Source organism: Dasypus novemcinctus, chromosome 4, assembly GCF_030445035.2.
Source record: "Dasypus novemcinctus isolate mDasNov1 chromosome 4, mDasNov1.1.hap2, whole genome shotgun sequence".
Taxonomy (NCBI): Eukaryota; Metazoa; Chordata; class Mammalia; order Cingulata; family Dasypodidae; genus Dasypus; species Dasypus novemcinctus.
In genome coordinates, this window is record NC_080676.1 from 76,837,117 (window position 1) to 76,851,985 (window position 14,869).

The following is a 14,869-nucleotide window of genomic DNA, read 5'->3' on the forward strand; positions in this document are numbered from 1 at the left end:
AGTTGACTTTAGTAGGATGTCGTTGGATTGGACCCTATTGCACATCTTTGGGGCATCATGCCCAGTTTGAGAAGCACCTTTGTATTTTGTATGTAGTTGTATGTCACCCAAACACATTTGTGCCTAAAATAGGGCATGTGTATACACATGCATACATACATACCTTTTTTTTTTTTTTTTTTTTTTGAGGTACTGGGAGGATCGAATACGGCACCTCCTCTTTGGGAAGTTGGCACTCAACCACACTGAGCTATATGGTCTCCCCCAAGTTGGTTTGTTTGTTTTCTTTTGTTGTTTTAGGAGGTACCGAGGAGTGAACCTGAGACCTCTTATGTGGGAAGCAGGCACTGAACAACTTGAGCTATATCCTCTCCCCACATATTTTTCTAAGAAGGCAGGAATATGTGTAATGAACTTAATGAAGTTTGCCATCTAGGTAGTTTGGGTTTTGTTTTGTCTTGTCACTTCAAGTGGTAAGATTTAATTTAACTGTATATTTCTTCCAATGCTAGGCAAATGAAATATCACTGTATTCGATTTATTGTGTTTCTCTCATTATCTCCATTTCAGTTTCGTTAAAATAAGCACGAATGTACTCAGTAACGCCTGTCTTTTAGTACACAAAAAATTCAATGCCCCTTTACATTTTAGTACATATTTTAGGAATGCCAACCTCAAATAAATTCATAATTATAGAGCTTATCATGTGTATGATAATTTTGCTATCGATTTCAGTCTAAGATACAAATTTCTTTTCTCAGAGCTCAATAATATAAGTGTGGTCATGTGGAATATATTGAAAATTTCTGTGCCACAATCCCAAGAAGCCTGGCCAGTTTCTCTGTTATGGGGAAAGAGAAAAGAGAACTGTCCTCTGTCAGTCATTGCCTTAAAAGAAGGGAGCCATTTTTTCCCTTGAGCCCCATAGTGTCTCCCATCTTTTCTTCCTCTGTCTCCTGCTTGTACTCCCACCCTTCTCTTCATTTTCCCAGGAAAATTTTGTTTCCCTGAGATTAACTTGTATTCTAAGAGAAAGTATTTAAGAAAATTCCTGTTTAAGATTGGAAATGCTTCAGTTTCAGAATTAAATTTTTGCTTTTGCCCAATGTTTAATATCTTAAGAATAATGAATTTGTTAATTTTGATATTTTAACTTATGTTCTTTATAAGGAGCTAAAGCAATGTGGAAAAAATATGAATAGGAAAGCTTAGACATGATTCCAAATTCTCTTAAAACTAAACTTCATTAAGATTAAACAATTTCAAAGAGCTTTTTCTTCAAATATATATTAATAAAAGGAAAAAGAGGTAGATGGATGAATAGAAATAGTTTCTATTCTATATGCTATATAATTAAAATGTAGACTTTATCAAAAATAAATAAAACTTTTCACAGCAAGAAAAATGATTTATTAAAAGATCTAAGAAAAGATGAAAAATTTTGATTGAAATTATGTCTAGCTATATTTCAATCTTAGGCAATATTTCTTAATTCTATAAAATGTGAAGACATTAGTTTTGTCACACTTCTTACCATCCCCCTTTCCGTGATGCCCCTTTTCTAATTACGTTATTGATTTTTGTGGTGTATCAGTATTTACATTATGTCTAATAATTGTGTAGTTTTAGTGTTATACTTCAATAGAGTCCATGCCTACTATGAGCCCTTTACTCTGGCTTCTCCATTCCCGAGTTCTTCGTTGTGATTTACCTCATTTGGGTGAATGTTTGACAGAAAGTAGTGTGCTTGGGAAGGTTGCATAAGCCTTGTTTTGAATCTTTTCATATATGGGAATGTCTACCTTTTGCCATTACACTAGAATGACATCTTGATTGGGTATAATATTCTAGAATATATTTTCTTTTCCTCAGACTTTATAGTGTAGCATCATTGCCTTTTTTTTTTTTTCTTTTTTTTTTGAGGTGTGGGTGCCAGGGTTTGTACCTGGGATCTCATATGTGGGAAGCCAGTGCTCAAGCATTAAGTCATATCAGCTCCTGTGTCATTGTCTTTTTTTTTTTAAGATTTTTAAAAATTTACTTTTTTTCCCCCTCCGTACCTTGTTTGATGAAGGCACCAGGAACTGAACCAGGACCTCTCATGTGGAAGGGAATTGCCCAATCATTTGAGCCATCTATGCTCCCTGCTTTTTTGTGTCTCTCATTGTGTTTTCCTTCTTGTGTCTCTTCATTGTATCATCTTATTGTGTCAGCTTACCATATCAGCTCACTGTCTTGTTAGTCTTCTTTAGGAGGCACCAGGAACTGAACTCAGAACCACCCAACTGCTTGAGCCACATCCACTTCCCATCATCTTTTGATATGTGATGTGGCTGTGGAGATGTCTGAAGCCAGGCTGATTTTCTTACCACTTTATAAATAACTTGCTTGTTTATCTGGATTGGTGAAGTATTCTTTTTGAAACCAAGAATTTTTTCGGGTTTAGTCATTCACTATCAGTTGTCTTTGTTTTCTGGAACACAAAGTATTCTTTCAGTGTGCTGCTTTAGTTCTTCCATTGCAGGAACATTTCTTGGAGTATAGCCTTAAATAGTTTTTCTGTTTCACATATTGAATTCTTTTCTTGGGAGATAACAAATTTACTTATGTTGGATTGTCTTTGTCTTCCATAATTATCATATGCCTTCCAGTTGTTTTAATCTTCGACTTTCCCCAGTAGATGCAATGTGTGCTTCATTTCTATCTCTTTCTTTTTCTTGTATTATGTATGGTTGCCATACCTTTTCGTTTTGCTAAAGTTTGAGCAGCCCTATCCAGCCATTTTATTTTATTTCTCTCCCTGGCTCTGTTTCCACACTATTTTGGATTTGATTGTTTTTCCTTCTGAGCTACCTTTTAAGGATTGGGGGTTTCCTATTTTATATACTTGTCTATACCCTGAGGGAATGGAGGTGGAGCTCAAAAGAATGCATCCATATTAACAGCCTCAATGTGTACAGCCTCAATATTTAAAACAATGTATTTATGTATTGATATAGAAAGAGCGTCAGGATATTTTTAAAGGGAAAAATTAGGGTACAAAACAATATATAAAATGCTGCCATTATGTAAACAATCCAAACAAAGAATATGTGTAAATATACCTTTATACATTCATATATATATTTGCTTTTATTTTTTTTAAAGATTTTTAAAAATTTATTTCTCTCCCCTCCCCCCCTCCACCCCAGTTGTCTGCTCCCTGTGTCCATTCACTGTGTGTTCTGTTTCTATCCTTATCAGCGGCACCAGGAATCTGTTTCTTTTTGTTGCGTCATCTTGTTGTGTCAGCTCTCCGTGTGTGCGGCGCCATTCTTGGGCAGGCTGCACTTTCTTTCGCACTGGACGGCTCTCCTTACAGGGCACACTCCTTGCGTGTGGGGCTCCCCTACACAGGGGACACCCCTGCGTGGCAGGGCACTCCTTGCACACATCAGCACTGCGCATGGGCCAGCTCCACATGGGTCAAGGAGGCCCGGGGTTCGAACCGCGGACCTCCCATGTGGTGGGCGGATGCCCCATCCATTAGGCCAAGTCTGCTTCCCCATATTTACTTTCATATGTCTAACGTATCTATCTAGAATGATAGACAAGGAACTAATAGTTGTCTGTGGTAAAGGAACGTGGATGGTAGTAGGATGGAATTGGGATATAGCTTTTTATCTTTTTGAATTTTTACATTTTCAGTTATTTAAAAATATGTGGCTTCTGCTTTCTCTTCTGAGATTTGTTTAAATGCCCCATACCAAAATCCCTTAACCCTGTAGGAAGTGTTTCCATTCCCATTGAGAGCTTTGTACCAGTCCTCCAAATCAGTGTGGAGCCTGAAAAGCTTAGCATAGGTGACTCCCAGTTAAGTCACTTCTGCCACTTACCTGTCACTCTTTAGCCTCCATTCTATCACATTCTAGGCACCAATTTGTGTTCCACACCACATTTGGGCTTGTTAGTTAAAATTCTCAGGATTTTGGTAACTCACCAATATTATTTTTGGTGGGGAAAGGGACAGGGTAGGAGATGTGCTTTAATAGTTTTTCCTGCCTAACCCTTTTAAAAATATGTGACATTATGTTGTACCCCATTTCTTTTTGGTTGATGCTGGTGATTTTTTCTGTTACTGTTTTTTTTGTGTTTTTTTAAAGATTAATTTGTTTATTTATTTATTTCTCTCCCCTTCCTCCCCCCACCCCGGTTGTCTGTTCTCTGTGTCTATTTGCTCTTTGCTGTGTCTTCTTTGTCTGCTTCTGTTGTTGTCAGCGGCACGGAAATCTGTGTTTCTTTTTGTTGCGTCATCTTGTTGTGTCACCTCTCCGTGTGTGCGGTGCCATTCCTGGGCAGGCTTGGTTCTGTTCATTTGGTATCTGACTAGAAAGATTTTGCAATCTGGTTTCATTTGTTGTCATTTAGTTTAATTCCTACCACCAACTTTGTATCTCCTGCCTGCTCTGGTCTCCATTATCCATGTATTCCTTGATGGCTGGCACCTGCCCTGGCCTGTGGCTCTGACTCCACCTCGACACCGCTCCCCTCTACTGCTGACCTTGCCTGGCCTCTCCACTGCTGGTCTTGGTCATGTTTGCCAAGCTCCCGCTCTCGCTGCGCCTGCCCACCTGAGGCTACACTGGGCAGGGAGGATTTCTAGTGCTCCCCAGTTTTGCAGGGATCAGCCGTATTGGGAGTCCTCAGAGCACCCTGGTTCTGGGGAAGCAAACAACTGACTGCCAGATCCCCCCTGTACAGCTTTTGCTTAACAGACACACACGGCTGTGCCTCGTATATCTGCCAGGGTTTTTTTGCTTTAAAACTCAATGGCCTTTCAACATAAGTTCCCACAATTATTTCTCAAGTTATGACTTTGCCTTGCCAAAGACATGCACTGCTGACAGAGAACTTTCTGAAGCTAAAATGTGATCATGCCTTTCCCATTTACAAAATTTTCATGGCCTCTCTTCTTCAGGAAGACGTCCTGAAATAACAGCTATCCCCAAACAAATCAATTACAGCCATAAGCCACAATCAGGAGGACAGGGCATTGTTCTATTCACCTGGCACTGTATGGTATGCCATAAAAATTGCTCAATAAATTAACAAATAATAGATGCCAAAGATCTTTTTTAAATGAATTGATCTAGTGATTGCTTACTGATAAAATTGCAGAATCTCATTGTCATCTGAAAACCACCAATTTAATCTGCCTTCTGGAAAGTTTTAACATGATGTGCGTTTTGTTCAGTTAAGGGGTAGTGGCATGATAAATGCCAACACAGTGGAATTGACTTAATGACGTTTGGAAAAGAAAAAAGGTCCAGTTTGTCTTACCTATCTTTACTCCTCATTCCATATGGATTTGTGGTAACTTATATACAAAATATAATAATGTAGTGCACTTCAGATTTGCCTTAAAGCTTTCTGACTACCAAATTGAAAAGGGAGACTGAATTATATTATTCTTATCATTGGAGAGGTGCAAACATTTCTGAACATTAAATTCTAAAACAAATTTCCCACCTGCAGCGTTATGTAAGGGGCATTCAGTGATAGGGAGGGCGTTATACTATATACCATTCCTACAGGAAAAAAAGGTAATAATTTTGTAATGTGAATCTTAGGAAATTCACCTGTTGATAACGGTAAACTACCTAATTGATGCCAGCGCTGTTCAGAGCAGAGATAATCTGGCGCATCTGTGTGGCTTCTATTGTTGTCTGGCTTGAATCTCTGGGTAGGCAGAGCTCTGGCCTGCAGACGGTCTGGCTTATTTAAGGGGCCCTTCTTCCCACTGGCCTTTTGACGGGTTCAGTAGAGCAGGCGGTTTGAGATTGTGCTGTCAGGCCAGGGGCTGAAGCGCTTTGTGCTCTGATTGGTTGAGGTAGGTGGGTATGCTGAATGACTAGGATTTTAGAAACCCTCATCTAGGAGCACTTTTAGTTAAGTGAGAAGCTGGTGTGAGTGATATCATTTAGGGGAAATTAAGGGCCCCACTAATTAGGTTGCCTGGTGGGGGACTGCAAGAGCGCCTGCAGGCAAGGCCTGAAACACCTCTGCATCTGCAGTCAAATTTAGAAAGCGTTGCTCAGCTTTAATTCACTAAATTAAGATTTAAATTTACTCCTGAGAGATGTAGAGCAAACAGTCTTGTATATTGCTGGTAGGAGTGTAAATTGATACAAATTTTTTAGGAAGTAAGTTGGCAGTATATTTCAGGAGCTTTAAAACATTCAGACCATTTGACCTAGTAGTTCCACTTCTGGGAAACTGCCCCAAGGAAATAATCTCTTTTAAAAAGAAGTTTAAACCTCTAATAATTGAAGTGTTATTTACAATATTTTCATTTATAGTATTAAAAGATGGAAACCGGAAAAACAGATATGATATAGCCTATTCAGATGTTATGACTCAAGTTAAAATGTTTGGAAGAATATAGGAAAAGATTTTAAAATGTTAAAGGAGAAAAGCAGGAAACAAAGAGTATCAACAATAGAAATTGAACTGTGGTTATAAATATATGCTTACAAAAGACTGAGAGAGGCGGCGGACTTGACCCAGTGGTTAGGGCGTCCATCTACCACATGGGAGGTCCACGGTTCAAACCCCGGGCCTCCTTGACCCGTGTGGAGCTGGCCCATGCGCAGTGCTGATGCGCGCAAGGAGTGCCCTGCCACGCAGGGGTGTCCCCGTGTAGGGGAGCCCCATGTGCAAGGAGTGCGCCCCGTAAGGAGAGCCGCCCAACACGAAAGAAAGTCCAGCCTGCCTAAGAATGGTGCCGTCCACATGGAGAGCTGACACATAAGATGATGCAACAAAAAAAACCACAGATTCCCGTGCCGCTGACAACAACAGAAGTGGACAAAGAAGACACAGCAAATAGACACAGAGAACAGAGAACCAGGGTGGGGGGGGAGGGAGATAAATAAATAAGTAAGTAAGTAAATAAATAAATAAATCTATCTCTAAAAAAAAAAAAAGACTGAGAGAAATATACCAAAATAGTAAACAATTGTTTTTGGATACTAATGATTGTTTTTAATAAAAACAATCTGATAATTTTTGTTTAGCATTTTTGAAAGGAAGACAAATATATACATACTCATATTCCCTAGAAGTAGATACTTTATAGTAGAGAAGGGATAATTAATAAACCTGTGTTCAGCTGAATTGAAGTAATCCCTCACACCTTCCAAATCCCTCTGTTCAATGTCACACTTACTAAACATTCTTATCTTGATACCCAAAAATGTATGCCTAGATGTGGGTCTCCAACTCAGCCATTCAGTTGGTAGATTATGCCTTGATTATAAATTAATAAATAGACATTTTGGTTTACTCACTAGTTGTCTTTGGGTTTGGTTAGTATGAGTCCGTCTCCCAGAGCCTGCTTATTTGGTTACCAGGATAAAATCAGATCTGAACTTGCAAATCCAGACCCTAGACTTCTTAGTCCCCAGTAAAATAAAGCAGCAACCCCAGAGCACTGCTCAAAACAGTAGTCTAGCCTGTTGCTTCTGTAGCAACAGGAGAAAGAGCAAAAATGAAGGGGAAAATCATATTTTCATGTGATGAGCTAGTCTTTGAGTTAAAAAAAAAATAAAGCTAGAAAATAGTGGTGGTCTTTCCTTAAGTGGTAAATACTTTACTCATTTAGGAAAGCTTTTGGTTCTCAGTTCTCCCCCTTTTTTGTTTTTAATTTTTCATATTTAAGGTGTAATCTGTTTAACTATATTCACTAAATATTTAACTAAATAGCTCCTTTAGCAATATTGCATATTATATATTCATACATTAATTTTTTAAATAACTTTACTGATATAATTCACCTGTCATACAATTTGCCCAATTAAAGTATACAGTTTAGGGAAACAGATGTGGGTCAAGCAGTTGGGCACCTGCCTACCACATGGGAGTGCCTGGGTTCGGTTTCCAGTGCCTCCTAAAGGAGATCAGCAAAACAGTGAGCTGATGTGATGGGCTGGCACAGCGAACTGATGTAATAAGATGAAGCAACGAAGAGATACAACAAGCAATGAGTGAAGGTGGCGCAAGCCATGGGCGCCTCCCAGGTTAGTTTACCAGTGCCTCCTAAAAAAAAAACAGACAAGCACACAACGAACAGACACAGAGAACAGACAACAAGTATAAACAATGGGGGAGGGAATAAATAAATCTTTTTCAAAAAGTGTACAGTTTAATATTTCTTAGTATATTTGGTATATTTACAGAGCTGTGCAAACATCACCACAGTCAATTTTAGAATAAACATTTCATTACCCCAAAAAAGAACCTTTTGCCCATTAGCAATTTTTTTTCCTTTCCCAAATCTCCCAGCCCCATGTAACCACTAATCTACTTTCTATCTCTATAGATTTCTTACTCAGGACATTTCATAAAAATGGGATCATACGACATGTTGTCTTTTGTTAGACATGTTGTCTTTTGTTACTTCATTCCTTTTTATTGTCAGATAACATCCCTTTGTTTAAGTAAACCAAATGTTATCTCTCCATTCATCATCTTGATTGTTTCCAGCCTTTTGACTATTGTGAATACTGCTGTGAACATTCTTGTGCAAGTTTTTGTGTGGACATGTTTTCGTTTCTCTTGTAAGGGTATACCCAGGAGTGGAATTGCTAGTTTCATGTTAACTCTACATTTAATCTTTTGAGGAGCTGCCAAGTGGTTGTACCATTTTAATACCAGCAGCAGTGTACGAGGATTCCAATTTCTCCACATCCTCGCCAACACTTGTATTACCTGTCTTTTTTATTATACCCATCCTGGTGGATATGAAGTGGTAGCTCATTGTGGCTTTTAAATTCTTTCCCTAATAAATAATGATATTGAACATCTTATTATTATTCAATTGTAAGAGTTCTTTATATATTTTGGATACAAGTCCCTTATCATATATATGATTTGCAAAAATTTTCTCACATCTTTGGGTTGTTTTTTCACTTTCTTGATGGTATCCTTTGAAGCACAAAAGTTTTAAATTTTGTGGAATTTCAGTTTATCTCTTTTTTCTTTTGTTGTTTGTGCTTCAGGTATCATATCTAAGAAACCATTGCTTAATCCAAAGACACAAAAATTTATGTCTTTGTATCCTCCTAAGAATACTTTTAAGTTTTTGATCCATTTTGAGTTAATTTTCATATGTGATATGAGATCATTCAACTTCATTCTTTTACATATGACTTTCTCATTGTCCTAGCACCATTTGTTGAAAACACTATTTTTTTCTCATTGATTTATCCTGGTGCCCTTGTCAAAAATCATGTGACCCAACTTCATTTGCTGGCAGGAGAAACAGTAATAAAGGCAGAAAGAAATGGTAGGGGGCTATTGGTGTTGATACCCATAATTATATGCTTCTCAATTTTATTTAATAGTAGCTCCTTGCTGGTGTAAAGTTACAAAGAGAAAATGATGTTTACAGATAGTGCTTTTTGCTGGATTTAAGATGGGTTAAAGGAGGCAAGAATTCTAGCCAATGATGGTAGACAGGGATTGTCATTGTAGAAACAGAGAAAGGGATAGGCCAAAGAAATGTAAACTTAGCAGAAGTTGGTGATTATCTAAAATAATTAAGGATGATTCTAGTGTTATAATTGGAGGACATTGGGAGAGTAATTGTATCAGTGCTTACAATGAACAAGGTGAAAAGAAATGTTTATAAAGATAATAAACTTCAATGTTGCTGTGCTTGTTGACCAAATCTTCAAGTGGATAGTAAAAGATAATTTAATCATTAGACAGTGTATAAAATTTGATACCCAGGAACTGCCAACATTGATTAGGCACAAATATGGCTGATTGCCCATCCAATGTCTAATTATAAAGGTTAGGTGATGATTTTGTTTTCTCTATCTTTTTGATAAAGTATAGAAAATATTGCTCTACATTTTATGGTTTTTGCCATTGCCATTAATGATATTGTTTCAAGGGGAAGAAAAGTTTTTAGTAACTGCATTGAAAAAGTTCATCTGTATAACAGTAAAGGTAAGTTGCAGTTGCTTGAGGTATTTTTGGCACTAAATATTTAAATTTGGATGTTTAGGAAACTTTTTAAGTGTTGAAATACAGTACAGTTCATCTATTTATGCATCCTAAAATATCTTTCAGGAATTGTTCCATCTTCTGTTGTCCTGACTTCTTTCCAGGTGATGTCAAGGGTTTTTCTAATATGGGCAGTAACACATAGCGTCAAAGAGGTAAGTGTATATGTTAAATAAAATAGTATCAGCACTAGCAAACACTAGTCAACTTTTCTTTTTCACATGTATGTAATGGTTAAAGATGAAACTCCAGGTCATATCAATATAACCTAAATAAAGTTTATATTCACTGTAGGAGTTAGATCGTTAGTGGGAAACATACCCCAAATGCGTATCATTGTAAAAGACTGATTAAATGATAATGTCCCACAATCTTAGTTCCCATGGATGTTTGTATGGCATGGATGTGCTCTGCAACTCAGTTACATTTTCTGGTGTGTATGTTATTTGTCCCCAGCACACTAGACTCTGGCCATCTGTATCCTTGTAATGGAACCATATTGGCTGGGGAGTAGGGATCACTGATTTATTCCAAGATAAGTCTGATCTCTGTAGGACTGGAGAAGCCAATTTGTTTCTGCCAAACCCACCAGGTCTAATGGAATTCCCAAATGTGCTGTCTAGTGGTTCTGGGAGATGACTGCTCTGCCAGGGCCTTAGATACCCAGGCAGGCCCAGGGATAAACCATTCACTGGTGGTAGAAGTCCACCATTGCCATGGACCTAGTTGGTAACTTAGCTTTCATTTTCCAGTACGTGGGTTTTTTTCCCCTTCCATATGTTTTTTGCTTCTTTGAAGTTAGCTGTTTCTTGCTTATGTGACCTTGAGATAATCTGTAGCCACAACTAGGAGGCATTTTTCAGTTTTCTTATCCCAGTGACCTATCACCAGCATTACTGGATTTTTTGGGGCTCAAGAAATGTGCTTATTCATTAACATTATTCTGGTGTTTTCTTTGTCCTCTCTTCTAAAATCCCTGTCAAAACATTTTGTTTTCAGGATTTATTTTGACAGTTTCAACTAATGAGGGTTTTTTTTAAACCTTTTTATTGACGTATAATGTACATACTGAAAAAATGCACATAGTTAATGAGTTTTTAGCCAAAGTTGATTAAGCTAAGTTGTTATTTTTGATATGGTCATATGGAACCACAGGCTTTTTTCATCTTTATTATTATTTTTTAGGTCTCTTATCCCTTGAAACTGTCTAAACTTTTTATGCAGAATATAAAGCAATTGCATGCTTTTTTCCTTAGAATGATCACATTTCTTTAAAAAACAAAACAAAACTGCAAATCGATTGACAAAAATAGGCAAATAAATCCTAATATATTGGCCTTTGTTCTCATACTGGATTGTTTATCAAATTCTAACACTGAAGTGTTTATTTAGAATACCATGTCACCTGTCCATATGTTCAGAAGTCCTATCTACAGATCATTTTATTTTTTAAACTATATTTCTTCCTCCCATACTTTATTGTATACACTTTTCATTTCAGCCAACAACTAGTTTTATCTTGTAGCAGTCTCAAGTGACCTAAAAATTATGCTTACTAGTAATTCATTTACATTCTTAAGTAGGCAATTATGTGCTTTCAATAATAAAATGCTAGGTACATGAAGACAAAGTATGTCAACAATGGAGCATTTAATCACTTTGCTCATATAGTCAGATATTTAATTGTCCAGGTGCTAATGCTCCAGCTAATGGATTATTCATGGCCCTTGCTTCTCCTTCCCTCTTCTGCTTCAGGGATTATTCCTCTGCTTATTAGCAGGGCTGCTAAAGGGGGTAGACAGGCAAATAAAAGCTGCTTAAAATTCAAATCAAGGCCCCAGTCAAGATGGCGGAGTGATACACTTCAGGCGCTATTCCCTGACAGAAGCTTTAAACAACCAGCAAGAACTGACAGAAGCACTTTTCCCAAAGCTCCAAATAAGGATGAAAGCCAAATCAAGAAAAGGCCACTTAAAAATGGTAGGAACTCGTGGCACCTTGGCTGGCCTCTCCCTCACTCGTCACCAGTTTGTTGTGGAGCTGGCCTGCACTCCCTTTGCAGATTTCTGGTCTGGTTCCAGAGTGGCCCTCATGCAGCTGCTGGGAACACATATGTCTGGCCTAATCTCTTTGGTGGTGGCGTGAAGGACTCACCATCCCAGAATTTGCCCTGTGTGTAGAAGGTGGGCTCACCAAGCTCTCCCACAGAACACTGTGGGTGACGGGAAGTGGATGTGGCTCAAGCTGTTGGGTGCCTGCCTACTACATGGGAGGTCCAGGTTCAGTTCCCAGTGCCTTCTGAAGAAGATGAAGAAGACAGCAAGCTTTGGAAGTGGACATGGCTCAACTGATAGAGCGCCCATCTACTACATCAAAGGTCCAGATTTCAGTCCCCAGGGCCTCCTGACCCATGTGGTAAGCTGGCCCACATACAGTGCTGCAGCACACAAGGAGTGCCCTGCATGCAGGGGCGCCCTGTGCCCCATGCACAAGTAGTGCGCCCCATAGGAGAGCTGCCCCGCATGAAAAAAAGCGCAGCCTGCCCAGGAATGGCGCCGCACACACAGAAAGATGACACAACAACAACAACAAAAAAAGAGTAACAGTTTCCCAGTGCCACTGGATAATGCAAGTGGAGGCAGAAGGACACACAGCAAATGGACACAGGGAGCAGACAACAGGGGAGAGGGGAGAGAAATAGGTAAAATAAATCTTAAAAAAAAAAAAAAGACAGCAAGATGATATAACAGCTGGTGTGGCAAACTGATGCAACGAAGAGACCCAACAAGCAAGGAGGGGATGTGGCTCAAGCAGTTGGGCACCTCCCTCCCACGAGAAGTCCCAGGTTCAGATCCTGGTGCCTCCTAAAGAAAAGAAGACAAGGAGGCACAAGAAGCACACAACAAGCACACAGAGAGCAGATAGCAAGCACAAACAGGCAGGGAAGAAAAAAAAATCTTTTTTAAAAAAAGAACACTGTGGGAGAACAGTCAAAAGTTGTGCTCATGGAGTGGATGTAGCTCAGTGGTTCAGTGCACACTTCACATTTACAAGATCCCAGTTTCAAACCCCAGTACCAGGTTGTGCTACCTGGGGGCAAGGGATTATTAGCTGAAGGACATCCAGTCCAATGCCCAGCACTGAGGAAATGGCTTCTAGGAAAGAGGTGACATTTGTATCCATGTAAATAGGATATGCCACATGCATATTCCCCAGTCAAAACACATGTGTGGAAAGGCCCCTACATTTTGGCCTGGAGCTGTTCTCATATAATCCATTGACTGGGTAAGCCTGAAGGAGAGCGCTTGCAGAGGTCAACCTGCGGAGACTGAGAAAGGTATTTTCTTCCTTTCCTCATTTTTTTGTTGTTATTAGCTCTTGACATTCAAGGAAAGCTCTGTTATAACACTGGCTGCATACAAGGTTAAGGAATAGGTGCTGCAGAGTCTAAATTTCTGCAGTAACACTCAAAATATCCAGGTTTCAATAAAAGGTTTCAAAACATACAAAGAAACAGGAAGCAATGGCCCAGAAAAAGGAGATTAAAGCGTTAAAAACCATCAACAAGGAGAACCAGACCTGACACATACAAGACAAAGACTTTTAAAAAGTGGTCTTAAATGTGCTCCAAGAGCTATAGGAAAACATCATCAAAGAACTAAAGAAAATCAGGAAAATAACAGAATATTAATAGAGAAACGGAAATTACGGAAAGGAACCAACAGGTGGCCACAGTAACTGAAATTAAAAACTCCTTAGAGGGTTTCAACAGTAGATTGGAGTTGGTAGAAGAAACAATCTTTGAACTTGAAGATAAGAAGACTGAAATAATTCATTCTGAGGAGCAGAAAGAATGAAGAAAAGGAAACAAAGCGTGAGGGCCTTTGGAACACCATCAAACATACAGATAGTTGTATTGTGGGAGATCCAAAAGGAGAAGAAAGAAAGGAGCAGAGAGAACATTCAAGGGAATAATGACTGAACACTTCCCAAGTTTAATGAAAGACATGAATATACACATCCAAGATGCTTAATGAACTCCAAATGGTATAAACCCAAATAGACCCATGCTATAGCATATTTTTATTGTATTTTTTTTGAAGATACATAGATCACAAAAAATGTTACATTAAAAAACATAAAAGGTTCCCATATACCCCCTCCCACTCACCCCCACTCCTCCTACATCAACAACCTCTTTCATCATTATGGCACATTCATTGCGTTTGGTGAATACATTTTGGAGCACTGCTGCACCACATGGATAATAGTTTACATTGTAGTTTACACTCTTCCCAAGTACATTCAGTGGGTTATGACAGCATATATAATGTCCAGCATCTGTCCCTGCAATATCATATAGGGCAACTCCAAGTCCCAAAAGTGCCCCCACATTACATCTCTTCTCTCTCGCTGCCCTCAGCAACTATTGTGGCCACTTTCTCCAGAGCAATGCTACAGTTTCTTCCATTACTAGTCTCAATAGTTCTATAATAGAATACCAATAATTCCACTCTAATCCATATTTTATTCCTCCATCCTGTGGACCCTGGGATGGTGATGTCCACTCCACCTCTATATTGAATGGGGGCTTAAATCCCACATGGTTGATGGATGTGATTCTCCTGCTTGGAGTTGTAGTCACTCTCGGTTCCCTGGTGTAGTGGTTGACCATCTTCACTGCCCTGTTAGCTGACCTGGGTAAGTCCAACGAACAGTTGAGTAGGAGTTGCAACTCTGCTGAGGCTCATGGCCCAGCTGACACATGTCCAGTCCAACCCCAGTGCCAACCACAGGTTCAGAAAAAGTTACAGAAGAG

The 14,869-nt window shown here is 39.0% G+C and overlaps 1 protein-coding gene across 1 annotated transcript in view; it reads left to right on the forward strand.

Annotated features, from left to right (window-relative positions):
- HACD2 (3-hydroxyacyl-CoA dehydratase 2) overlaps positions 1 to 14,869 on the forward strand; it is a 99,732-nt gene that overhangs the window by 51,678 nt on the left and 33,185 nt on the right. The window contains exon 4 of the mRNA XM_058295679.1: positions 10,117 to 10,205. Coding sequence (XP_058151662.1) covers positions 10,117 to 10,205 — 89 coding nt within the window. The remainder of the gene's footprint in view (positions 1 to 10,116; positions 10,206 to 14,869) is intronic.